Source organism: Chroicocephalus ridibundus, chromosome 7 (assembly GCF_963924245.1).
Source record: "Chroicocephalus ridibundus chromosome 7, bChrRid1.1, whole genome shotgun sequence".
Lineage (NCBI taxonomy): Eukaryota > Metazoa > Chordata > Aves > Charadriiformes > Laridae > Chroicocephalus > Chroicocephalus ridibundus.
The window spans coordinates 11,203,501-11,230,216 of NC_086290.1; the positions used below are offsets into that span (position 1 = coordinate 11,203,501).

Here is a 26,716-nt window from a genome sequence, read left to right on the forward strand (position 1 = left end):
GTTGCTTTTTCTGCCTATTAGGCATCTCAGCATGGGACATTAAACATCCTCCTCTCTTTTAATCTGGAGATTTATAATGCTAATTTTATAGGAATGCTGTGTGGGATCGAGTCAAACGTATTACAGATATCTGGATGTCTTGTGTCTACACAAAACCATCTTGACTGACACTGACTTGCTATCTTTTTTTTTTTTCCAGACAGGTGTATCTCTCATCAAGCCATTACTTTTCATTTTCTGTGGGATTTCTGTGATGTCTTCAGCTCAAGTTTTAAAGCACTTCAAGCTGCTGTATTATTGTAAAATAAATGAATGAGTCAAGTCAGGCGTGTTTGTGGCATTAGAAACCAATCTGATATGAAGACTCCTTCAGGGCTCAGGTGGAAGCTGAACAGTGCTCTCCTCTAAATAGATTTGGGAGCAGAAAAGATTTTGGAATAGAGCCGAGTGACTCTCGCGCCACCATCTCCTTCTGGCCAATATTTTCCATAATTGATTATTTTGTATACAAGCATCAGATGCACGGGTATTTTGACACATACCATAACATCACATTTCCCTACACTGGTTAATGTCAGGACAAGCGTACCGTACAACAATGCGACTGATAGCTTTATGATTGATTCCTCATCTGCTGGTACTTCAGGGCAATGCAGACTCAACTGAGTAGGGCTTACGTGGGATCATGAATTGAAAGCCTGCTATAAAAAAAAAAATATAATTAAAACACAAATTCAATCAGGGATGCTGAAATGAAGAGGAGCAATTTACAGACAATGTGAGTGGCTGCTCAGACAATGGACTCATTTAATTTTCTGCATTGAACATTTGTGCTTGTAAAAGCCCTGGTGAAATATTTGAATTGGGGAAAAAAAATGGATGAAAGGAGATTTTCTAACTTTCAATAGCAATCATTCCCCAGTTACATCCACTGTTGAAATGTCAGACATTCATCTAGGCGTTTCTGAAGCATCATTTGTTGTATCACTGGCACATGTTAGTGTTGGCCAGGGCCACCATGATCTTAGTGGTCCAAGGAAGGAGTGGAGGAGAGAAATTGAAGGCAGCATTTAGGTTTTTTTCTGATTCAGTATGATAGTTCCATGTAATTCAACGGGATATTTGCATTTTTGAAGCTACAAATGTGTTTGGCTCTGTTGCTGAACAGGGAACGAGACATAAATCTGTGATGAGGACTAAGTGGTGTTTATCTCCACTTCTGTGGTGCCAAGCCTTTTACAATAAACCAGTTTATATTTACTTCTTGCTCTCCATCCTGGATTTAGTCCCAATGATGATTACCGTTCATTTATGCAGTTGTGATTTGGTATTCGTTTTTGTCGAAGGGTTTCCAGGCAAAATTGCAGGTGATGCCCAGCATGTAGACTGGTGAGACACACACTGAAACTTAAACTAACTTTCACGTTAGAATAACTCAAGTGGCTGGGGGAGAACATATCTGTTATCTCTGAAAATCAAGTTAATCTCATCCTGCACCAAAGTTACTAACTTCAATTGTTTGATGATTCCGCAGGCACAGAAAAGGCTGGTTTAGCATTGTTTGGGGAGATGAATTGTGTATTTCCACACCGTGACGCCCCACGCTTTCTCTTGGATTTACCTTGGTTTTGAACTTTTTGTTTGCAAACACCTTTGTTGGAGAACATAAAGATTTTTCAGGCAGTGTTCTCTCTCTATAAATTACTGACAGGAATTTTTCACTGATAACCTTTATTTTTTTCGAGATGTAGCGTGGTTATAAAATACTCAGTAAAAATATTGATACTTGATGTGCTGATTGCTTTTCACGTCTCCTTTGGCCTGATCCTGTAACTGCATACAGACATGAACAGTTCAACACATTTATTTTTTTTTTTTTTAACTCTAGAAAAGCCAATTGTGTGTGTTTGAAGAAATAAGAGTATTGAGCTGAGGCTAGACAAATTCAGACAAACACAAAGGTGTAACTTTAAGAGTTAGGCTAAGTGGCCATCTCAAAAACCTACCTAACTTGTGCAATTCTTTCTCAAATTCCAAGACTGGATCTTTCCAGATGAAGCTGCTGCTTTGGTAGAGGTTACTGGCCTGATGCAGAAATCCTTCATGGTTTAGTGATGGTTTTTTTCAGCGTTAGGTTGATAGTTGGACTTGTTGATCTGAAAGGTCTTTTCCAACCCAGGCGATTCTATGATGGTTGTGCTACAGAGTTATTTCTGAAGCCACTTCCTGTTTAAGAACTTCTAAAACACACATATATTCTCCAACAATTCCCAAAAGCCACTCTTTTTAATATATATCTTACTTCTGCTTCCTATTTTTCTTGTTTCTGGATTTACACAGAAAAGGGAGGACGGAAAAAAAAAAGGTGCCTTTTATTTTACATTATTTAGCCCTCCTGAAACAAGGAACCTGAAACGTACCCGGCTCCGTGCAGTGTACACACTGCCTTTTACAGGGTTTCTCATGGGTGGGCAACTTCTGGAATTCAGAAGGGAGACGGAAGACTATTAAATTTTTTCCCTAGGGAAAAGCAGAGTTTGTCTGCTATTTACAGAGCAGCATAAGAAAAAAAAAAAAAATAGGTCAAAATGCAAGTGTTCTTTTAAGCTTCTCAAGCAACTGGCTTTAGATATTCCTTTTATATTTTGCTACGTCAAAGCACTAATATAAATAAATAAACACTGCAGTATTAAACGTGTGTCAAAACACTAATACAAACAACGATAGTGCTGTAGCTCTGTCACTTGGTGAGGAATTACCATGATTTGAAAATATAGGTGACAAAGAGGTAAAGGTCCAAGGTCTGACGTGTTCCTTTACGACTCCTGCCTCCATGGGGGGAGACTTCCAGACGAACGAAGCACTGTTAAGATTCTCACGGAACTCGACAATTTGTAGGTGCTGAGTTCCTCTCGAAACAGCAACAGAAACCTCCACCCTAACCCAAACTGACATTTGAAAACTGGAGCATGTCTTGATTAAGGTCATAGAAGAATGGTAGGAGAGTAATGAACAAACCCCAAATATGCTGAGTCTTACTTCTTTGCTTTAAATACAAGACAATCTTTCTTCATATTACACTGTTAATTGCCAAACAAAAATTTTTTGAAAAGCGGGTTCCAATTGATGTGTCCTTGGAGAAAGACTTGTGCTCACCCTGCAGAAAGCTTTAATTCCTCAGTGTATTTTAAAATAAGGTTTTAGTGCTGAGCTTCCTGACTCAGACTTAATGAAATCCAAAAGATTTTTTTTTGACAGGTAAAAATGAATACAGTCACCAAATTAATTGTCTTTGAAGGGAAGAAAAAAAAATCAAAGCTGCATAAATGTACGCTTTCCTTCAGTTTCTAAAACTCTATTTTTGGAAAATAAAAGTTTCCCATTTTATTCAGCAAGCAGGTTAATGACACTTCTTGTATTTATGTAAAACTGTAGATGACTGCGTGAAACGTACCCACATTTTATTAACTCCTTCCTCTGTTCATACAGATCGAGTACTCAATGCAATTATTTTGAAATACATTGCACAACGTCAGGGCAGACCTTGAAACTGGGTCTTAATGTCATTAATGTTTTCTTCTTAATGCAATTTATTACACTGTAACTGGATGGCACAATCTATGACCCGCGTAAGGATGCAGAACCTTATTATTGCATCTCATTAAAGGAACTAGAAACCCTACAAAAAGCTGACTCACCAGGCAGATGCATCTTACTTCTAACAGGACCCAAATGAAGGGCATAAGCCTCGTCGCAGAGACAGGGTGATCCTGTAGGACAACCTGGGAATAACCAAGCTTGTAGCAAAACGCTTTGGGCTGCTGCTGATTGACTGACTCACAAAGCTAAGCCTGGTGAAGCTGGTAAATTTTACCCAATAGACCTTATGCAGATTTTGGCTTCAATCCAACAGAGCACTTAAGCACATGCTTAATTATAAGCAAGTGACATAAAGCAATTTGGTTAAGCACGTGTTTTAAGCACGCTGCCGGGCGTAAGACTTTATTTAGAGAAATGTGGAGATGTTGGTAACCCCTCAAAGAAATGAAGTTGAGAGATGGAAGAGAGACCAAGGTGCAGCCAACGCTGTAAAGGCGCAGTCTGGGCGGCGAGCTACTCCAAGGAACAACATCTGGCCTCGAGCAATTCTTCAAATCCTGGGGTCATGGAGGACATCACGATCGTGGTAATCACAGGGCAGAAAACTCGTCTCGGGACTTCTGGATGGTTTTGGAGGCCCCAGGAGTCCCACAGCCACCATCTCCGTGGGCACACGGGTGGCCTGGGGCCTCCTGCGCCGGGCCCGCAGCCCTCTGCCCCAAGAGGCCCTGGCCTCACCCGGGACAGGCGAACCGGGCCCAGTGGGGGCTATCGAGGTTTCTTTCAGCCTCCTCCCTGGCACCCAGCGCCCAAGCTGGCGATAAAGCCGTCGGAACGACACCGAGGGGGGGCAGCGGCAACCTCTCACCCGAGGCCCGGCCGCCCCTCTCCAAGAGCCCTTCCCGCCCCACCTCCCCTCAACGCCGGCACGGGGCAGCCCTCGGCCGGGCCTCCCAGGGCCGCGCCGGCCTCCTGACCCCCGCGTAACCCGGCCCCGGCCCGGTTTCCATCTCCCCTTCTCCTGGCTTCGCCTGGCCTCGCCCGGCCGCGCCGCCGACCCGCCGCGCCCGGGCGCCCGCCGGTCCTCCGGGCGTGTTTCCCATGCTGCACCGCGGCGCGGCGGCGCTCTGGCCGGGCTGTCGCTGTCACCGCCAGCAGGAGGCTGAGGGAAGGCGCCGCTCGCCCCGCCGGAGCAGGAAGAAGCCGCCGCCGCCAACTTCCCCTCGGCCTCCCCTCCCCTCCCCCGCCGACCGCCGCCGCCTCCCCTCCCCCGCGCCCCGCCGCCGCCGCCCCGCCATGCCCGGGGCCGCGGCACGGGCACTCTGAGCCGCCGCCGCCGCGCCCCGGCCCGGCCCGCCTTCTCTTCGCAGCTTTGCGGCCGGTAAGTGCCGGCGGGCGGGAGCGGGAGCTGGCCGGGTCCGGCCGGGCCCGCCCGCCCGCCGCCGCGGCGGGAGGTGCAGGGAGGGAGGAGGAGAGGGAAGGGAAAGGGAAAAGGGGGGGGCCGCGGCCCGGCGCGGCGCGTCCCGCCCGCATGGGCCGCGCTTGGCCCCGCCGGCGGAGATCTCGGCCGGCGAGCGGCGGATGAGGGGAGAGGCGGCGGGCGCCCTCCTCCCCTGCTCCCCGCCGAGCTGGGGGGGGGCGCTGGGAGCTCCCTTCCGCTCCCCCTCGGTCGGCGGCGGGGCTTCCCCGGCGGAGCCGGCCCCCGGCGCGGCGGGCCGGCAGCCGCGGGGCCGCGGTGGGGCCGCGCAGGCCTCGGCGGGGAGGTGGGGAGGGGGCCGGCGCTGCCGGCGGGGCCGTCTGACAGACGGACAGACAAAGGGCCGGGGGAGCTGCGGACGGACGGACGGACCGGCGGACAGGCAGCCTGTACCCCCCCTCCTCGGCCCCGTCCTGCCGGGCGGCCGTATCCTGCCGCTGCCCGCCTTTCCATTGTTCGTGGTGTAAGAGAGGTGAAGTGTGCCGGCTTGTGAACGTTTGCTTCATTTAATTTTATTTTTTTTTGAATCGCCTTTGCCGGGTCTCCTCTCAGCTGCTCGGAGGAAGCTTTTGCAAGGGACCTCTCTCCAGCTGCTAACAAGTGCCAGGCTGGAGGTGGCTGGGAGGGCAGGGGGGACCAGTAGGAGTTGAGGAGAAATGAGTTGGGCTTTAAACGCTTTCACTCTTCGTCGTCTTTCCTCCCCTAGTCCCTGCCAGACCTCTGCTGGGATGAGTGCAGCAATGTCTGTGTTAAGCTGGCTCATAAAAAGGGAAGACGTTTATGTTGCAAACGTAAATCATTCCTCTGATCACTTTGTTTTTGTAAATTGTTCAGAGCAGCTGTGAGGGCTTTTGCACAATGGTAAAACAAGTAGCGATGTAGAATCCAGTGATCACGGCTTTAGTCTTGCTTTGCAAGTCTGCCTGGAGCGTGACCTGTCTCTCTCTGCATACATGTGACAGTCTGGTCCAAGAAGTTGTAGATGGGAGAGGAGGTGTCTTATTTCTGATGAGCAGCATCTTCGCTGTTGGTACAAGACATAGGACGGAGGACTGTGACTTCTCTTGAATAGGATCTCAGCTGCTTTGTTTATTTGCTCTACTTATTCACAGATTTCAGTAGTACTTTACAAGCTTGCTAAGAATATGTACCTGGGCCTGTCAAGCTTAAACATTTTGGAGTCTCCATATCAGATTTCGTCCTTGTAAGTGACAGAACTTTTGCAGTCATTCTTCATGAGTTTGGTGATGCATGCCTCGTGAAGGAAAGGTGTAAAAATAGTGCTAATCCCTGGCAATTTTTGAAGGTGTTCTTATGGTGTACTGAAAACCAGACCAGATTAACCAATGATCCGATCTAGACGTAAAATCTATCCCGCCATGTAAAAAGTTTGCATACCTTTGGTCAGTGTTAGTTTTTCAAGTGTTCCATTTCCAGTGTTTGGATTCCTGTATGTGTCCAGTGACAGCTGTCATCTGCAGAAGCTTTGGCTGTGCTGGGAAGCTTCAGGGCTCAGGAGGGCTCCTTTCCTGTGGATCTCATGGGATCTGCAGGCTCTTGGTACAGGGCACAGTCAGATTTCGTAGCAGATGCAGGAACACCCCTCTCTGGTTGCGGTGATTAAGGAAACCTCTACAAAATTAATTTTTCAATTGCATGATTTCCTGAAAACAGTTGTTATGGCCTTTCTTGATGAATACTCAGCTGAATGTACACATGTATTCAGTTTCCAAAAGTATTTTCTTCGGAGTTGTTTCTGTATGTCTCCATGCCCCTCTTCCCCAAATATCCATGTAGTTAGTCAGTGAGCTCATATAGCTGAATAAAGCTAAAAGACATGAGGCTGACCTCTCGTATTTAGCTGCCACGTGCACATGTACTTTTTCTGTCTTCGCTCCTCAGGCTAAAGCCTGAGAGGACATATGTATATGTAATCTATGTTTCCGTTACTGTCCTTCTTGTCCATATGTGTTTAATTTCTACTGTATTGCAAACATATTCTGTTTATGGAAAACCCCTAATATGATGGATTATGAAATCAAATCATAAGTAGGTAAGTAGCTACTTGAAGAACCACAATGGTTAAAAAAAATCAGAAGAAAAATTACTCAGAATGTGAAAAGTTATATTGCAGGCTGAATTCTTCACCTGAAGGAGCACGTGCTTCTGTAATATTACTATGGAGCTTCTCAAAATATGATTTTCCCTCTCAGTTTAGTGTATATGAGTTTATTGGTATTAGGATTTAAAGCCCTGTGGAGCATGCATATATTCGAGAGAGAGTTGGTGGTGTAAAACTGCTGAGATTGGAAGTTCTTACTTCCAGCTGAGAAATTCCGAGTACCGGTCATGTTAGGGTTGAACTACAAGAACACTAAGAATATATTACTCCGGTGAAATATGGTGACAGTACATCTAAAAGAATTTAGCTCACTTCTAGGTGGGTTCTTTGCACCACAGGTTTGATAATGTGAATTTGCAAATAGTGAAGTTCAGGGCATCGGTTGTTAGTGTATGGATTTAGGTAAAACACTTTAAAATTTACTAATGGGGAGGAAGGGTTTGTTCTATTCTAGTATTTTGGAGGAATGAAGAGTGGGATTGTCTTCTATATCTGTTGCTAGAAACTTGTGAAGTTTTTTGTGACTTGGATCTTTGTAGAGTCTTCCTCTGGTGTGGACCACTGTGTGGGCTGTTGTCCCATTGTAAATATTACAAATGGAGAGCTGTCTGTATGGAGCAGTTTGGAGTGGGTGTTCATCTATGAAAACCACTTTAATTATTGAGCGTAATTTGGGATTAAGTTTGGGTCTAATATAAAATACATTTTTCCGCGTGAAGTAACAAAAGTTAAATGAGAAGTAGTAATGTTGGTATTACATCTTTGATAAATAAACATACTGCTATTGTTCTGGAGACCCTAAACACAAAACCGAGGGCCAACTTTCTTGCCCAAACTTAACAATGTTTTTTATATTAAATGAATGGGAGAAGAAGTGTAAAGTGAATGCCATTGGAAATATGTTTTACTTTGAAGACTCTTAAGTGGATCTAACAGAAAAATAGATAGATTTTATTTAAAATAGGTACTTTTTATGCCTTTGCCTGGCATTTTAATGATAGCTGCCTTTCAAACCAGCATCGTTTGTGATGAAATAGATTCAAGCCTTCAGCTTGCAGTCTGATCTGCATAACTGAACGTTTAAAACAAATCAAGTCCCACAAAGTCTCCATGGATGTAAGTAGACCTGCGTGTCTGCTTCTGTTGCTTTGCAGGGCTTATGTGAAGAATCAGTACTGTAATTAACTTGCATTTTAATTTGTTTGGGTTTTTTGACAGAAATACATTTGGGAAAGTAGTATTTCCTGGAGTACTGAGATTTGTGAAGTTTTTTTTTTTCTTTTCACTCTGTGTGTTGAACTCTGTGCAGAAACTCTTGAACTAGTACTGGGTTTATACATATAACTTACTGTTTTTTAAGAGCGGAGACATAGCTATTGACAGGACACGTCATCAAAACACAGTCTTTGGCTATAATATATAGCTATATGCCAAGCACAAACTTCTGTGTAACGAAAGAAAATCCATTCAGATTTTCATGAGATTTATTTTCATTTACACAAATGCTGTTAGTTACTTTATTTCAGTACTTCCCAGTGAACTTAAAAACACCATTCCATCTGTTTAGCTCATTAGTACTCTATATACATTTTAAATATGCAATTTTGTTCATCATCTACATAGAATATTTTATACGTCAGCAATAGTGCCGTAAACTACGCAAGTGACATAGCTTTAACCTATTTAAATTACAAATTATCATACAAATTAAAATACAATAACGTATGTGAGTATTTCAGTATTATAAGTGATTAAATCATCTTCCCTTGACCGCGTATAGAAATATTTTTCATATATCGTTCAGCTATTCAGCACGTTGGATAAAATATCTGGAAAAATCCATAACAGGTTCTTAAAGAAGTTGATTATAAGCGTGTCCTAAGGGGAAATTCAGTGTCTTTTTAGAAAGACTGTGGAAAGCGCAACAAGCAGAAGATTTAGAATCTCCTGATAATTTCTTTCATACTGTCAGAATTTTATTTTGGGAGATAAAGTAGACACTGATACTGCTTTTCCTCTGAAATAATTTTTAGTGTGCTCTTACGATATTATCAGTGTGTTAAATGTAGTCAAGGCTATGATATCAAGAGGGAACAGTGTGAATACTGTAATATAGTTAATGTATTACTAATTTATATTACTTCATGATTTCATTTCACTTTCGAAAACAGCAAGACGTAGCTCTTTAACAGGTGGTGTATATATATATATTGGCCTGATCCTGCCACTGGTATACTCTTTTGGCATATTAGTATTACAGTACCTGCATCTTGTCACACTTAGTGCAGAAAACTTTAAGACAGTATGGTCTAATTCTTCCCTTATGACTAGGATGACATTTTTATAAGCACAGAATTAAACAGTCTGATGATAAAATGAAATCTGTGTGGGATGAAGTTCCAACCTGCAAACAGCAGTAGGGTATAGTTTATGAACAGCCTATCAAATGTAAACTTCTAGATCTCTTGTACTGGGGGAAAAAAAAAACCACACACAAAAAAAATCACCAAAAATCAAGGTGCCTGTAAAATGTCTGTAAAATAATTTCTTGATATAACAAGTGGTATTACTAATGCGTAAAGCTGTTGTGATACCTGTAGAAGTGAACTCAGGCATGAGGCTGCTAAGTCTTCTGCTCTAAAATTGTTTCAAATGGCGGCTACATTCATAAAGTTAAAAAATGTCCATTCATAAAATTTTCAACAAGTATCTTAATGTTTTTGTAATAATTTCCCATAAAGTCTGTATTAACTTTTACTACTTACACACCCGAAAATGGATATAGAAGACATCATTAAAGGGGTTTACAATGCCAGTAACATCACGACCAGGTCATGTCACCTTAGTGCAAGAGGTGAAGTGAGAAATATTGATGCTGGGCAGATTTGACATAGTCCTATGTTCTCTAGCAGTGTTTAAGAAAGGGGAAACAAATGTCTTTTTACACTCTCTGAATTTTAACTTCCACATGATTACCCTGAAAATTTGTCAGAATTCTTTTTTTCTTTTGTTGGGATTAGATTAGAAACAAGAAAATGGTGCTATGCTCCTAAAAAGTATGCGTGTGTATGTATGTGTAAAACACTTGTAGCAGGGATTTGTGGTAATGTCTGGCCTAAAGCTCTAGTCATCGAGTATGGGAAATGTGAAGTTTGTGAAGTATGAGAAATGTGAAGTTTGCATAAAGTGAAGTTTGTTTTGCCAAACAGTGATCAGCATGTTATGTGAGTTAGCTGCCTGGGATGTAGCTGTGTTTTGTAGTTCACTGGGAAGGGGCGAAACAAGTTAGGAGCTTCTAAATTCACCGGCTTTCTGCAGGCTTCCTTTGGTAGCCAATGCTATTTAGTTTTGCTTTCCACAAGTGAATCTGTAATACTGCGTTGCAAACATTCTTCAGTTTTGTAGAAGGAGGGGAGAGCAAGCAAAATGAACATTAAAGCCAAGAAATGAGTGCATTTCACGGGATCCATGGGTGATTATTTTAGTCTGTAAGCATTGTAACAGTATTTCCAGACACAGTGCATGATTTCAGAGTTTTTCAAGTAAGAGTACTCTAAAGTGAATTATCATCTCTGTTGCTAACCTCCTGAAGAATGATTCTCATGTTTTTGACCACGTATACAGTGATTCCTAACCTAGGTCACTGTTAAATGTGAGTCTCTGTCACACAAAGTCCACGTGAGATGGGTGACAATTGTCAGGCCTTTAAGTTGGGTCATTTATAGCGCTGAGCATTTCTAGGTACAACAGTAACTGTATAAATAAAACTAAGAAATCTGGTCAGTTTGTGCCCTTAAAGTTCCTTTTAACAAAGGGGTTCCTCATGAAAGATTAGTAAACTCAACCAACTCCCTTTTTACTAAAGTAATCTTACACTTCTTACCTTGAAGAAAACTTTTATAATGACCATGGTAAGTCAAGTGTGGAGGGAGGTGGTCGGTCCTCAGGGTACCAAGATGCGATATGATTACTTTAGACCACAGTCACTTGCAGGTTTTCTAGAAGTGTCCATGGAATATTGGTTTTCAACTTATGTTTTGACTTTATAACCATTTTTTTGGGGGGTAAAATCTAGCGTGAAGGTGCCCTGCGTGAATATTTCTTTAACAATATCAAGAAAAATGAATCATTCCTATGGGAGAAAGACTGCCGTCATCCCTCAAGGAGGAAAGCTTTACTAGGCTGCTGTTCTCAGGAGCTTCCTCTGTCACTGGTGAACCTGGCAGTTACACTCTGTGATGAATTTTCGTCAGAGTCAGCAACAAGATGTGAAAGTTTTCTGATTGTCCTCTGGGGATTGGGAAAGCTTGTACTGTTACGAGATGTAAGGAAGTAAGGGAAAGCTACTGGCTTTTATGTTGTTTTTTCCTTGTAGAAATCACGAAGTTTTCTTTTTCTTTGTAGGGAAAAATATTTATGTATTTAAAATGTATTTTTTATCATCACAAATTATTTATACCCAAGATGAAATTAAGGGATTGGGAGGGGGAATAAAAGAGAGTTGATAGGAAAGGAGCATGCAGAGGATGATCATCCAGTTGTCATGGTATATTGCCGGAATATGTAGAATAGGTGGCAATTTGTCGAAAAAAACAGTGGGCTTGTTGTCTTAATCTGACAGTTAAAAGTAGATCATACAAACCAGGCGTGTTCGGGCTTTTCTGGTGCCATGTTATATACGCTGTCTTGGGTCAAATATGAGGCAGTTTTAAGTGTGAGTTTACTGTCACTTTTCAAGGAACAGCAATGTAAAAGGACAAACCAACAGAAAACCTAATCTCTCCATTTTTTGCATGACCTTGCTGCAGTTTACTGTCTGGTGAGCCTTTGTGTCATCCCCGGCTTATGTTCATATAGGTAGGTCACAGGACAGGCGTGGGGCTTTCCATAGCTGTGGTCGTGATGGCTGCATATCCCGAAAGCATGACATCTGTTGTAATTATGTGTTACGTGCCTAAAATTTCCTGTAACACTGGGCAACGCTTCATTTCCCGTCTTTGGCGGAGCACAAGTTCAAGCAAAGCAGTCTCGGCTCAGGTGCTTGCGTGTTGGGTGCCCAAAATTGTTGCCCTGTTACCTATAGATGGGACATATCTGTGCATTGAGGGAACCTGGGTGAGTGCAGCTGCGTCAGTGCGTTGAAGGCTTGAGGAGATGAGACTCTTCACGTGGTTGGATGAGAAAATAGTATCTGGAAAGCAGTCCATAAACACAGGACATGCTGGGTTTTTCTTTTACCAAAATCCTGTAAGAATATTTTCTTACTTTATAAATTGGTTTCCTGCTTGCTTAGTAGTTTGGATTGTATTGAGCATATATCACTAAGACTTGGCTTCAACATGAAGTTACTTGGCTGTGGGTTCTCAGAAATTTCAGACCTGTTTGGGATGGTAGCTCTTAATTGTTGGCCTGTGAGTTAATGGCATTGAGAACCTTCAAGATTTTTTGTTCCTAATAATTATAGGAGTTGTTATAAACATGAATCATATCTTTTGATCAATCTGAATTTCTGTTTTAGTGTATTCTAGCACTTAATTAGCGAGAATTAGCTCCAGGGTATCAAAGTCATTGAGGTAGAATCCAATTTCCACAATCTTTTTATTCAAGAGGGCACAGTCCTGAGAAGTCTTGAGTTTTATTTTTTGGATTATTTTCAATGTTAGTTAATGGGCCAGGATATCTATGTTATTATTCTCTTATAAAATGGCTTCTAGACATCTCATGTTTCGGCTTGCCTTGATCTGAAAATGGGCTTAAGTGCTTTAAAATTGTTTGAGAAACATAAAACTGTAATGAGGAGTAATCACCTTGGGGTATGAGGTAGAAGTCAGCGGGATTCCTTGTTCATACCGTTCTCAGAGTATCAAGGTGAAGAGCTACCTGGAAGTTCTTGTGGGGTTTGTGGATAGTCTTTTGAAGAGGATACACTGCAGAAGCACACTGGATGTAGTAGTTACTTAGTTTGACCTTTTTTTTTTTTTTTTTTTTTTTCCCTCCTTTGGGGTGAGGCTCAGCCAGATTAAAAGAGGTTGATTTACAATTGTGGAATTTTATGTAAGTGGGATAGGAATAGTTCTTAATTGATTTAATCTGACCACAAATGTTGGTTATCAGTAGGGAGGTGGTGGATTTGTTGCAACAATGTGGAAAAAAAATAATCCTAACTGTACAGAAGTGTACTCTTAAAATAAAACTTCTTTGTTGTCTTGGCAAGTTCACATGTTCTGTAACATGCGTTTGTTCCAAGAGGGGGTTTTGAGAAAGTGACCTAGTTGCTCACTTCCATGAATTTAGAGTTTATTTCTACTCCTTCACTCTGGCTGATTTCATACTGTCTTTAAATACTAACGTGTCCATTTATGTGCTGACTCTTCTGCTTATTCGTGATGAAGATGCTTGATACTGTTCTGATGCTGTTGTAACAGAGTGCTGGTTAGGCCACAATAATCCCCGATTCCACTGATGAAAATTGCTGCTTGGTGCCCAGTGCATAACTGGTTGAATACTTGGAAGAACAGTTATAGATTTTTTTTTTTATTATTATTTTTTTTTTCACTGTTGGTCACTGGTCTCCGTAATGGAGCATTGCAAGATCCTCTGCTCCTTGTTTTTCATAGAATCATAGAATGTTTTGGGTCAGAAGGGACCTTAAAGATCATCCGGTTCCAACCCCCCTGCCCTGGGCAGGGACACCTCCCACTAGACCAGGCTGCTCAAAGCCCCATCCAGCCTGGCCTTGAACACCTCCAGGGATGGGGCAGCCACAGCTTCTCTGGGCAGCCTCATGCATTAAAGGGAAGAAAGGGCTACCATCAGAACACACTGTCCAACATGGTGCTTCTAATGATACCTAAATCCTTGTCACTTCACTGTTTTTGTGTTCTTATGCAGCTGCCATCTCTGAAGGGTCCAAGCACCTTATGGAAATGTCTTGTGCATTATGATTGGTAACTGTCACCTGTGATTCTTTTTCTTTCCTCAGGGGAATATTATATAGGCTTATTTTTTCCATCGACTGTTATGTGTATGTGTGATCTTGTGGTTAGGTTAGCAAGGTGAAGTAGATATTTATGTGCTTGAAGTAGTTTATTTTCTATGTTTCATGTTTAGTTTCCTAATTTTTAGTTGCAACGTGTATTAGTCTTGTGGAATAGGTTCCTGAAAGGCCTTTATTTTTATTGTAGGTAGGGTAGAGCTATGGCGTTTGAGGAGTGGAGTGAAGCAGTCAACAGAGCTCTATGTCTTTGAGCTTTAGGAAGGGCCCTTTCAGATCTTCTGGATCAGTGGTGGCTTTGAAAGATGGCCACTGAAGGTAACACTGTGGTGGTTGAAAAACAGCTTAGAAAGCATAGGATTTGCTTGGTCTGCCTGCAGTGAATCTTTTACTAAAGAGGTATTCAATCATGTTTCAGACTAATTGGATTTTTTGAGATTAGTGTTCCATGTGTAGGTGAAGGGTATGTTTAAAACACAGCTGACATGCAATAAATATACATTAAAAATAAAGTTACGCTGGGATATGCCACTGCCTCCTCAGCAGGTTTAAATGGGAAAATGTTCTTTGCTAGTACTACCATGTGAAAACTTAGTCTACAGAGAGCCAAGGATATTTCTCAGAACTTGTTTCTAGATGTTACACAGAATGTAATCTTACCCTGAATAAGTTTACCGTAATGAAATTAGGGAAAAAAATGCGTACCTAGTTCATGCTGATGTCCTAAAATTGAAATTGCAATTTAGGAGAATGGTTCCTGTATTCTAAAATGCTTGCATTGCCCTCACAGCCTGAGAGTCTGTGTTGAAATATGCTTTCAAATACTGAAGTAAGATCTAGAAATATTGCCTGTGCTCTGTAAGATCTGTTTTGTATCCGTTATCCATGTCCGTCTCACCTATGGTTTAGATTACTGTTGGTATTTTCCTGGAAGTTTTCCTTATGCTGTCATTTGTGTAAATGAGGGATGTGTTCCAGAATCTCTGAGACCGGTTTTGCTGCTCATTTCAAATCTTTTGGAATGAAACCTTCTTGATTATACTTCCGTTAGCTTATTGTACAATGTTATTTAGTCTACGTGGACATATTAAGTAATTGTCTTCAATTTTTTTGTAATTACTATTTTTCTTTAATGCATGTACACGATGTTTTAGAAAACAATGAAGCTGAAGTAAAGACATTACAGGCAAGAAAAGCATGCTGTAAAAAGAACAGTTTTAGGTATAAGTCAAGCACGCAATCGTTAAAATTGCTGCATTGAGCTTTACCTGTGCCACCTTAATTTTGCCATCCTGAGTGTGTACATCACTATATTACTAATATATTGTACCTTAATATTATATTGTAGTCTTCTGTGATACATGAACACAATATTCTCCCCACCACCACTTTTTTTGAACATACAGGATACATGCTGCTCATTGAGTAAGCAGCTGCTCTGTAACTTGCTTTCTTCTCGTTGCATAACATGTTCTCTTACTGTGCTCTGCTTAATCCTCCTCTGAAGGCGGAATGGATGTATTTCTTTGTGAAATTTCTGTACCAGTTATGAGTAGGTTTGTGAGGCCCTCATAGGTAGTTCTTACTGCTCTCTTCGCACCTAGGTGGGTCATTGCCGCTGTTTTGGAGACAGGGAAGTGGAAATACGGGGTGGGGAAGGATTTGCCAAGATAACAATGTGCCCAGCAGCAGTGGCAGAGCTGAGAAAAGAAGCCAAATGTCTTACAGTCCTGTTACAACATCATGGTGGTAAACAGTGGTTCTCTCTTCAGTCTTACCATTGTGCTTACCTTTTCTTGATGACAGTCGTCCATCTGTGTGCCCCCATTCCTCTAACGATTATCCACCAAAGTGGCTACTCTGTGTTAGTTGGAAACGTAGTGGTTGTGCTTTCCAATCAGTGATTACATCCCAGAAGAGACCAGACCCTTCTCACTCACCTTCTCCAACTAGTTACCCAAGTTATCTATTGTGGGCTTACCTTTCCATCTTCTGCGTGCCACCTCCTGCCCTCAGGAGCTGTGCTGGCCGCAGGAACAAGAGTGCTGTAAACTGATGAGGTTACCCTTGTGGCCTGTATAGAATGTTGCTTATTCTTACAACTGTTTCACTATGCCTCAGGGAAGGGCAATGGACGCTTCTTATTTTATGGTTGGAGAATTGATGCCTGGGGAGTAAGATGAAAATTTGTGTTCCGTGTGGATGTCCATTGAACTCTTTAAGAGTTTGTGTTGTTTTTTGGGTTTTGTTTTTTAAAAAGAATATATAGCATTGCATCCATCTTTGTATTTTCAAAGTATTGCTGTCACTGATTTAATTCAGCCTTGAATACTCAACATTTAGGGTAAATCTGACCCAAATGTATCAGGGTAAGCACCCAGAAAATGAGGAAAGTGTAATTATTGATCTCCTATTTTTTAAAAAAAAAAAGTTTGGTAGAAATGGCTTGTTTAGACTTGTGTAAGATCTCTGGCAGGACCAAGGATAGGATCCTGGTTTGCAAGATAGCATTCAGTTGCCCAAATGGTCATGACTTTCTTTTCGTGCTGTCTGTGTCTCGTTTACACACGTTTCAGCCCTTGCGACAAATGAAGCAAGGATATTATAAATTATCTCACTAGTTTCACCTATTTCTATGGAGCAGTTCCACCCAGTGTGCTGAAGGAAATGATACTTTGTATAAAAAGATATGTATACACACACATATATAGATATGATCTTATAATTAAAAAAATAATAAATAGTGGCAATAGGCCAGAGAGGTGAATTGCGATGAACCAAGGTACCTTAGTCGTGATAGTCCCTGAAACTTCTGTATGTTTGCTTGCAGCTTCTTGTATTCTCCCAGGGCTTTTAGTGTATAATGTTTCAAGGACTTTTAAAAAGCAGTCTGGAAAGAAACACCAGAAATTCTGTTGTACATACATATGTACAGACCTTTGCCATTTGGGCCAGCAGGGTAACTGATAGCAACAGCAGGCTATCATCTTCTGTAAGACAACGCTAACATAGTGCTAGTGATGAGAAGAGATGCTTCACGGATACTTACAGATAGTTGAGGAGTGTCGAGACCCAGGAATTTCTCCAAGAAATTTATGGGCCTGTCAAAAAAACCCAACTCACAGTTTTTAAAAAGCAACATATTTTTCTTTTCTGTTTATTTTCAAGGTGAAATTATCTGACGTGAGCTGAGACAGTTAGGCTGTGAATATTGAACAGGGAAGAGCCCGCTCCTGCATCCTGTTTTGAGATGCTTCTGAGATGCTTTCTTTTTGGTGAATTGAGTCAGTGAGTTAACCTAGCAGAAAATTAATAACTGAAAAAATTTCCTTTTTTTTTTTGATAGGCTGGTGTACTCCATAAACCACTATGTCTTTATGTGAGTAGGCACAAAAGATAGGATGGACTCACAGTTAGGAGGAGGGAGCAGGATTGCGCCTTTCAATGACAGTTCACCGTTAATTGGTTCAGCTATGTCATGTAACTGCCCTCTTATCAAAATGAAATGAAAAAAACATTTGATACATGATCTGAAATATTTTTACAACGATTCAGCTTGAGGCATGCATGTGATACATGAAATGTCACAAAATTTTAAGTAGTTGGAGTGAAGTTATAAACTACTCAAAGTACTTAGAAGATGCTGGCTAGCCTTACTTATGTGTAGTGCTTCCTTTCCTGCATATAAATTTCATCCGAAGTCTCCAGAGCGAGCACTTTTGAGTGCCTGAGTTGCATAGTTTAAGGCCAGAAATTCTGCATTGTTCTTTTAGGGATAACAGTACAGTGGTGGAAATTCCTATGCAAAATTCTCAAAATTAACTGTTTTCTAGTAGTTTATAATTTAGTGCCACAAAATCAGTGGGCTTTTTTTCCACATAAAAAGTAACATTGCCTGTGATTTTTGGAATATTTAAAGTATGTTTGCTATGCTGGTGACACCCCTGTGGATTTTGACATGTAACTGTGGCTTGGTTAGTGTAGTATCGAAAGCTTTGCGATGCGCACGTTTGGTATTAGGTTATGGTTATGCTGGTGATGATCTAGTACTGATTTTAAGATAAGCAGGGTAGCAAAGATTTTCACGCATGGATAATTTTATGCACGATAAGTAGATTTTCTGTGAGTAATCCTGTTGATTGTAATAGGACTATTCACAGCTCAGTATGAGTGTAAATCTTTGTGGGATCAGGCCCTGTTACTGGCATGTGTTCAGCAACATGGAGCATTTAGAAATAACTGTGCAACAAGTCTTAAGAGTGTTTGTAACGTATGTTACATTTTAGAATGTGTTAATTTTATGATCTGTGAACCTTTTCACAATGATTTATGTTTGATTACTTTCTTTTTGCAAGTCAACACATTTCAATTAATTCCTACAATCATTAGTGTGTTAATTTGAAAATCATTCTTCTAGCTGTGAGTTATGACTTATTTTTTGAGCAGGGAGAAGAGATGATTTTATTTAATGTTCTTTATCTAGAACCATTAAGTAGGGTATTATTTTTTACTTTCCAGGCTGCTGCAGTATGTTAAAAATTGAACTTTTGGTATTGTGAAAGCTAGCTGTGTTTCCTTTTATTTTGGACTATATCCATATTTTAATAGTGCAAATAAATATATTTTCTGATGTTAAAAAACTCAACATGTTTCATGGTCTGATAGGGTTTTTAAGTGGACATTATGAACCTGTCAAGTTCCAATTTTTTCTTTCTTTTGGAGAAGATTGCATTGACAGTTTTATGCATGGCAATGCTTAAACATAAGCAGTTTTAAATATGCTGTTAGGCCTATTGCTATCTCTTTCTTCGTTAGGGTTAGGAATTGCAGAATTATCTGTGACCGTTATACTTCCATTTAGGAAGAAAGTTTTGAGAATGTAGATATACGTTTTTCCTCTGGTCTAAATTTGGCATCGCTGTTAGGTGTGTCTGCGTGGCAGCTGTGACTTGTTCATTCATGTGTGTACGTTGCATTTGTGGAGAAGTTTCACAATACGCTTTAATCTAATGTAACCACTGACGGCTGCTGAAGGAAGCGGTCCTTTTCCCTCCTCCCCGCTTCTTCCCTTTGTCCATCTGCTCTGCACCCTACCTGCACCGTCCCACTGATCCTAAGAAAAGCTAAAGGCTTTTCTGGGGGGTATGTTTTTGTCCAATGCTGTGCTCAACCTAGTGAGGGCAACAAGGTGGTCCAGCTGGGGCAGAGATGCAGGGCAGTACCCCTGTGGGCAGGTAGCCCATCTGTCAGATTGTTTCCTGCAGCTGTATCATTGGGAATTGGGTTGACTTTTTCTAAATAAGAAAGTCCACCAACTGTTTCATTGAAATAGTTTTTTGGTTGTTTGTTTCCCCGCTCTGAATTTCATAATGGATTTATTTTAATCTTCACTTTCTGATAGAAGAATGTGAACCTCTCTTGGCATGGTAGCAATCTAGCGAGGTCTCAGTTGTAGTTGCTTTTTATTGAAGTTTGTCTACTTAGAAAATATTTATCAGCAGCGCCAGTAAAACTGCTCTGATTACATAATGATGGGCGTTTTTTATTTAGCTTAAACCTTTCCAAAGTGAATTACGCTAAATAGGGAAGGAAAAATCCCAATCAATTCTGTACTAGAATAAGAATGTTCACTTAGAGAGTTTTGTGTATTAATATACGTTCTATTCATTGAAGTTTACAGTTTAGAAAAAATCATTGTGTGACTGTAGAAAGAGATGAGCCCTAAGAAGCAAAATATGCTAAGGGGTTTCTATAGATTGCCATTTTTAAAATTTATTGTATGTGGATTTTGCACTAGTAGGCTTTATATAGTTTGTTGTTTGGGCCCAGCATGCACTTGTTCTTCCAAAGGCTGTTGTGGAAGAATGGCCGTGGTAGGAAAGTGCTCAGATACATACGCTGTAGCTTCAGCTATTTCTTCCTTAGGAAGTTTGCCTTGTCTTAACCTTAAACAAAAACACACTTCCAAAAATGTGGAACTAAAATAATGTCATCGGGCTGCCTCCAGTGGTAGGTTACCTTGAATTGAGCTCAGTCTCAGCTTTTGTGAGGGGAATCTCCGAGGTAGATGTTTTTATCAGAATGGTATTGAGTTGCTAAAGATGTGTTAAAATTGCTGTTGTGCATCCTGGCTGTTGTGTTTGGGTTGTTGAATCTTAAAAGATATGGTCAAAGGGAGTTTATGGCTATATATGGAAGTAATATTTCTATCTCAAGTCTTTGTTAGAATCCTTTAGAAAGACCTGAGGTTTTACCCAGACAAAGAATTGAATTTTAACAAACTTTATTTTCCTGTCTCCCTCAACCTTCCTTTATTCTATTTTGCCTTGGAAAAACAGGGAGAAGTTAATATGGGAAAGAAGTGGAGTGGGATATGGATATAGAAGTAGCAAATCCTGCTTTTAAATGCTTAAAAAAAAAAAAAGTAGAAGCCTTAAACCGACAAATGCTTTTGCAGGAAATTGTTTACAAATAGAAAAAGTCCATCTTTAAAAAACAGAGCAAAGGCATTAATTAGTTCTTTTCTACAAATAGATATTTTGTCTGTTATTAATCCTTAAGCATATTTTATTGTTCATCTCTTGTAAATAATCTTTTAAACCCTAACTACAGAAACTCAACTCAGTGCTGCACGTATGAGTTTTATTTTTAAAGTGAAGCCAATTAGTATCTCTGCGTACTTGCTCTTTAAATTAAATAATGCTTTACTACTTGCTTAAGAAAAGAAGGGAGAAGACAGAAAAACCCTTACCCACCATCAGTCGAAGTGGAGAAGAGCTGGCCCGTGTGTTGTACTCTGGTTGCTAACAAGTTTTGCCACTTTCCTTCAGGCTCGCTGTTCAGCTTTACTTCATAGCAGTGCAGACTTTTAAAAATCCATTAATGTTTTCTTTTGATTGTATTTTAGTTTTTGATTCTGAATTGGAAAGGTCGTCACAGTTTCCCTTTACTGTGTTTTTGTTCAAACGGCTGTTTCTTTAATTAGGAATACTGTCTTTACTGCTTAGCTCTCCAACTTACTGCAGCAGTAATCTTTGGAAAAACTGATGTCAGGGTGACTGAAATGAATAGTTCTGAAGCACTGCCCCAGGGTTTGGCGGAGCAGCAGTTTTTGAAATGAAGCAATGCGGTTCGGTGGCTGTGGATGTTCTGCAAGCGGCTGCGGAGCACTGTGTGACCAGAGAAGGTGCTGGGATGATCCGGGAGACCTTTCCTGTGCGGTCCCTCCTCTTCCTCTTTCTCCTCCCCCAAAATGTGTGCACATCCAGGAAGCTTCACAAGATGTTTCTTGTGAAACTTTGCCTAAAGGTTTGCCTAGAGTAAGGGTTTGGAGAACTTCTACCACCTGATACTTTAAAGATTTTGTGGACAGTTTTCTTCCCCTCTCAGTATATATAGAAGCTATATATTCAAAGAAAAATCATGTGGTTATTTGGTGAAGCTTAACAAAAGTTCTGAAATTCCATGGAAAACATCTCTACAATGAGGATAACAACGTTCTATGCCAAGAAATGTGCTTGTGTGTGTTAGTATGTGGTTTGTATTATTGTAGCTTCCCTCAGGATAATCTCAAAGCAAGTTGATCTTTATTTCACAGATGCATCTTGCACTTAAATATTTATTTAATCTTTGCAGGCTTGATAAAGTGAGCTTGTTTGAATGTTTTTACCTTACGTTTTCTTTATCACACTGTCATTCTTCCGTGAACGCATTTCCTCATCTTCAGTTTAAATGATAGGATTCCTTTTATGTGAGTCAAAAGGTGTAAGTTGACAAATCACTCGTGTTTTGATTGCAATTAGGATACTTGTTGTTTGGATTAATAGCTTTTTTTTTTTTGTGGTTCTTCATTTTAAAACAGTACCTGCGTGTCATATAACTTATGTTGCATTTCATCACTTAGAATATGCAGCCTAACACTATGAATTCTCTATTTTTCTACGAAAAAACAGATGTTTGGAAGCCTGGTTTAATAAGCAGTACACTCACTGTACCAGCTTCTGATATGACTCAAGATGATGACTGGAAAACAACTTGAGCGCTTTCGGTTGCATGACTCTACTAAGCCTACTAGTCAGGGTGAGAAAGAAAAAGTTTCCATATCCTTGACAATTGAGAGAACTAACAAGGCCATTAGGCATCAGTACACTGACAGCTTCTCTTCTGGGCAGCTGTTGTATCTTGCCAGCTGTCCTAGGATTCTGCATGTCACGAGTCTTCCTGCCTCTGCTGGTGAGAGGAGCAGGCTCTTCTGCACTCTTAAACACTCAGTCTCTCTGTTTGCATTTGCTTGCCTACCTTCCTGCCAGGAAATAGCTTTAAATCCAGGATTTCCGCAATTCCTACCTAATTTCAGAGTGATATGACAGTATCCTCCATGTGGAACAACCTTCTGTGCGGTTTTTGTCAGTGGCTTGAGCCGACAGATCAGGGCCACCGTGTTCTCACCCTCAATGCTTTTTGTTCTCCCTTGAAGGTATTTCAGCATCTTGAGTTCTTGCATTCTGGTACCTGTCCACGTCATTCCTCTAAGGAATCTGCAGTGAGCTTATGCTGTCACATTTCTTAGTGTGGAACAAAAGCATAGTGAATGACGGTCTGTGTAAGATGTACCCTGAGTATGGATTAACATGGGATAAAGGCTGAAATGAATAAATCTATCTGTTTTTCTTGGAGCCTGTCTTTCGTGCTACATATTTAAAATGCCCTACCTAAGAAACCAGTCTCAAACTTAGATCTTTTGCACCATCTCTTATCAAGTCATGGCTCCATGGGAGACAGATTCTGAAGAACTTCAGTTCCTTCTCACATTTCTGACTTGGCACAGGATAATCCACGCTGATAAGATGATGGAAGAAAATGAGGATGAATTTTCTAGGAGCACTAAGGTCTGTTGTTGCGAGATCTCTCTGGGAGATCTGCGCTGCTGGAAAAAATACAGCCTTAGTGCTGTGCCAGGCTTGCTTTTTGTTTTTGTTATTGTTATCAGTATGGTTTCCCAGGTACCTCCAAAAAATACTTCATGGATTATATAAAGTCTGCAGGTGGCTGTGTCGGAAACCGGATGGGCATTTTCCCTTGGAGACATGTGAAATCTCATTCCCTTACTATAAAGTGGATTAACTTGGGAGTAAACTTGTCACCTAACACTACCTGAGCTCACTTAAGGCATTAAGGAATTGTTGTCTGTATTTGAAGACAGATGCTGTGAAAATCCAGAGTAAGATTTCAGACTTCTTTATGTTAGAATTGCAGAACAAAAAAGGACAAATTGCAAGCGTAAATGTTCTGAATAGAAATTTTCCCTGTGTGCTCCTCCTGTCAAAGGCTTTTTTGGTCCCTGGAACGTGCTTTTTACGTAGGAAGGAAGAACATTAAAAATTTTGATGACATTGTCATATATAAACAGATTTAGCTTGGTGACTGTGTCCTTCTGACTTCCAGCAGGGGAAGGCTTACTAAAAAAAAATCTAATTGACTGAAAAGCTTCTTTCTTTGGCGTGTCTCTTAAGTGTTTGCAACTCAGGGAAGTCAGACCCGTCCTGTCTGTCGGCCTTTCTGTGATATATTCAGAAGCTTAGACCTCTCACAGTAGAGATTAGGGACAAATGTTCTTTCGCTTTCAAGTTACAAGATGTGAGTTGCTACCAGGAGGTGTTAACGGGCTTTTTTTTTAATTTGTTGGGGTGGGTGGTGGGTTGGTTTGTTTCTTTGGGGTTTTTTTTGAGAAATTAACTGAATTTTACTTTCAGAAGGTTAAGAACTAATAGTAGTATTTGAAACAAAGTATAATGTAGCAGAACAGTGAGATCTTTTCAGTTGTTTCTGCTTTGGCTTGCATTCCTACCGAGTACTTTAGGATCTCAACTGAAGAAAGACCACTGTTTGTTTATAAACTCAGTGGTGTTTGGTATAAACAAACTTTCACAAATGTTTAAGATACATTGAAAATTTTCAAAAGATCGTCCGAGTAAAGAAAATGATTTGGAAAGTGATCAAATAGATCAAACTGAAAATTGGAATTTAAACATTTCACACGCATTTGTTTGATCCAGTCTTTTTGCATGTTGGCAGGCTGTTAAACTGCCCTGGGAGTTATACTGGTGCCCGTCTGCAGGGTGATGCCCTGACAATTCGAGGCATGGAGATGTGATTTCTTTGGTTATGAGCTGTCGTCAAGAGCTGCAGGGAAAGAAGCGTAGCTTCCGACTTAAAACCTGAATGGAGATGGAGCCTTTCACCATGCTGCGCTCTTAGGGGGGGCAGAATTTGAAGCTGATGACTAGCAATATACCAACATCACGTTTATATCATAATTCTGAATGTATCAAAATCAAAGGTGCTGATGCCATTGTAATAGTCCCCAAGGTACCTGTCTTGTGCTTTGGCTGGGCCTGCTGTGTGTTGTACAACTCCACTGTCCCTCTGCGCCCGTCCCTGTGTCTGCTGTGGCCTTTGTATAGCCTTTGCCCTCCAGCTGTGGGAAGAGGGAGGGATGGAGGAAGGATCTCTGTCTGTCTGTCTGAAGGAGCAGACCAGAGCACTGTGGAACGGGTAGGAGTTATGGGCTTGGGGAATAGGGTGAAGGAGGCTGCTGCTGGGACTGGACATCCAGTGCGCCAAGGAGAAGAGGAGGCTTAGGACTGTCTTGAATATATAAGTACTATATGAAGATGTTGCTACTTCCAGCTTCACAAAAGCCTGCTGTCCTATGTTAAAAAACAACTAATAATGTCATGACACTTGTTGGAATATTATGATTTTATATCTATCTGTGTACCATAAGTCAATGTAATGATATTGCTATTCATGACTGGATTTAATATTTCCTGACTAATGCTCCTGCTGGTGTGAAAGTGAATGCCTTTTTTATAAACAGGTTTGACCTCTATATAGTCTTTATTTGACTTGTACCTTTAGCCAGAAAGTTGTGTTTTCATAGAATCATAGAATAGTTTGGGTTGGAAGGGACCTTTAAAGGTCATTTAGTCCAACCCCCCTGCAATGAGGAGGGACATCTTCAACAAGATCAGGTTTCTCAGAGCCCGGTCCAACCTGACCTTCAGTGTTTCCAGGGATGGGGCATCTACCACCCCTCTGGGCAACCTGTGCCAGTGTTTCACCACCCTCATTGTAAAAAATTTCTTCCTTCTATCTAGTATGAATCATCTCTATTTTTGTTTAAAGCCATTACCCCTTATTCTATTGCAACAGGCTCGGCTAAAATGTTTGTTCCCCTCTTTCCTGTAGGCCCCCTTTAAGTATTAAAAGGTCGCAATAAGGTCTCCTTGGAGCCTTCTGTTCTCCAGGCTGAACAACCTGAAGGCTGTTCAAAGGCTGAACAGGCTCTCTCAGCCTGTCCGCATAGGAGAGGTGCTCCAGCCCTCTGATCGTTTTTGTGTCCCTCCTCTGGACGCCCTCCAACAGCTCCATGTCTTTCCTGTGCCGAGGCCTTCAGAGTTGGAGGCAGTACCCCAGGTGGGGTCTCACCAGAGCACAGTAGAGGGGGAGAATCACCTCGACCTGCTGGCCACGCTTCTTTTGATGCAGCCCAGTTGTCTCTCACTTGTGGATATTACGATGTTCCAGCAGCTACAGAATGCCCTGGGGTAGCAGCAGTGAATGGGCACTTAAAGAACAAGGAATTAGGGAGAACAGGACCAATATGAAAGAGGCATTTGTAAAAGACAGTCAAAACAGACAAGGAAACAGAATAAAAAGGGCACACGAAAAACCCCCCAGTATTCTAAGGAACGAGCAGGAAGAATTAGCTGTCATTTAACTACCAGGATTTTGCCAGTAATCAGAAGGCACTTCGATTTGAAACTTTTTGTTTGAAAATGTTCAATTGTATACATGTGCACGTGTGTGAAAGGAGTATGTTGAACCAAGATATCCAAGTTTTTGTTTTTATTCGGATATCAGCTTTAGGAGTGAGTGTGTGTTGAGTACTGACTGAGTTCTTATAAAATGTTTATAAGTAAAGAATTTTAAGCAAGAGATTGTAGATAATTGTAGATGTTTACTATTAAAACTTTCTTTGTAGGTTATTGCACTTAAGAATGAACATTGAAGACAAGCTGGGAGGATTATTTCTTAAATGTGGTGGCATAGACCAAATGCAGTCATCCAGGGCTATGGTAGGGATGGGTGCAGTATCTGACCAGTCTGGAGTATCGGGAGAACGACAAGAGGCAGTGCTTCAAGATCGGACTATGGCGCACCAAGAAATTCTCGCAACAGACGAAGTGTTACAGGAAAGTGAACTTCGACAGCAAGAGATGATTTCACATGATGAACTCATGGTCCATGAGGAGACGGTAAAAAATGATGATGACATGGATACGCAAGATAGACTTCCTCAAGGGCTGCAGTACGCTGTTAATGTCCCTGTAAGCAATTTCTTTGTGAAATATTGGAGAAATTACTAGGAAGCTTGATCTGGTAGTCTAATCCTACTCTGGCAAGAATCAATTAATTGCTTGTTTGGATTTTGATTATCAAAATATTTATGAATGGATGC

At 41.1% G+C, this 26,716-nt stretch overlaps 1 protein-coding gene across 4 annotated transcripts in view; it reads left to right on the forward strand.

Moving 5' to 3' along the window:
* Positions 1-4,511: 4,511 nt before the first annotated feature.
* ZNF148 (zinc finger protein 148) overlaps positions 4,512-26,716 on the forward strand; it is a 39,813-nt gene continuing 17,608 nt past the window's right edge. For 3 of the 4 annotated variants that reach the window (XR_010071975.1, XM_063341316.1, XM_063341318.1), the window contains exons 1-2: positions 4,512-4,981; positions 26,240-26,585. Coding sequence is in view for 3 of the 4 variants with exons in the window: in XM_063341316.1 (XP_063197386.1) it covers positions 26,256-26,585 (330 nt within the window). In the remaining variant the exon portion in view is untranslated. Of the gene's footprint in view, positions 4,982-5,108; positions 5,550-26,239; positions 26,586-26,716 lie in introns of those variants that run through there. The other variant, XM_063341317.1, reaches the window with a different exon arrangement.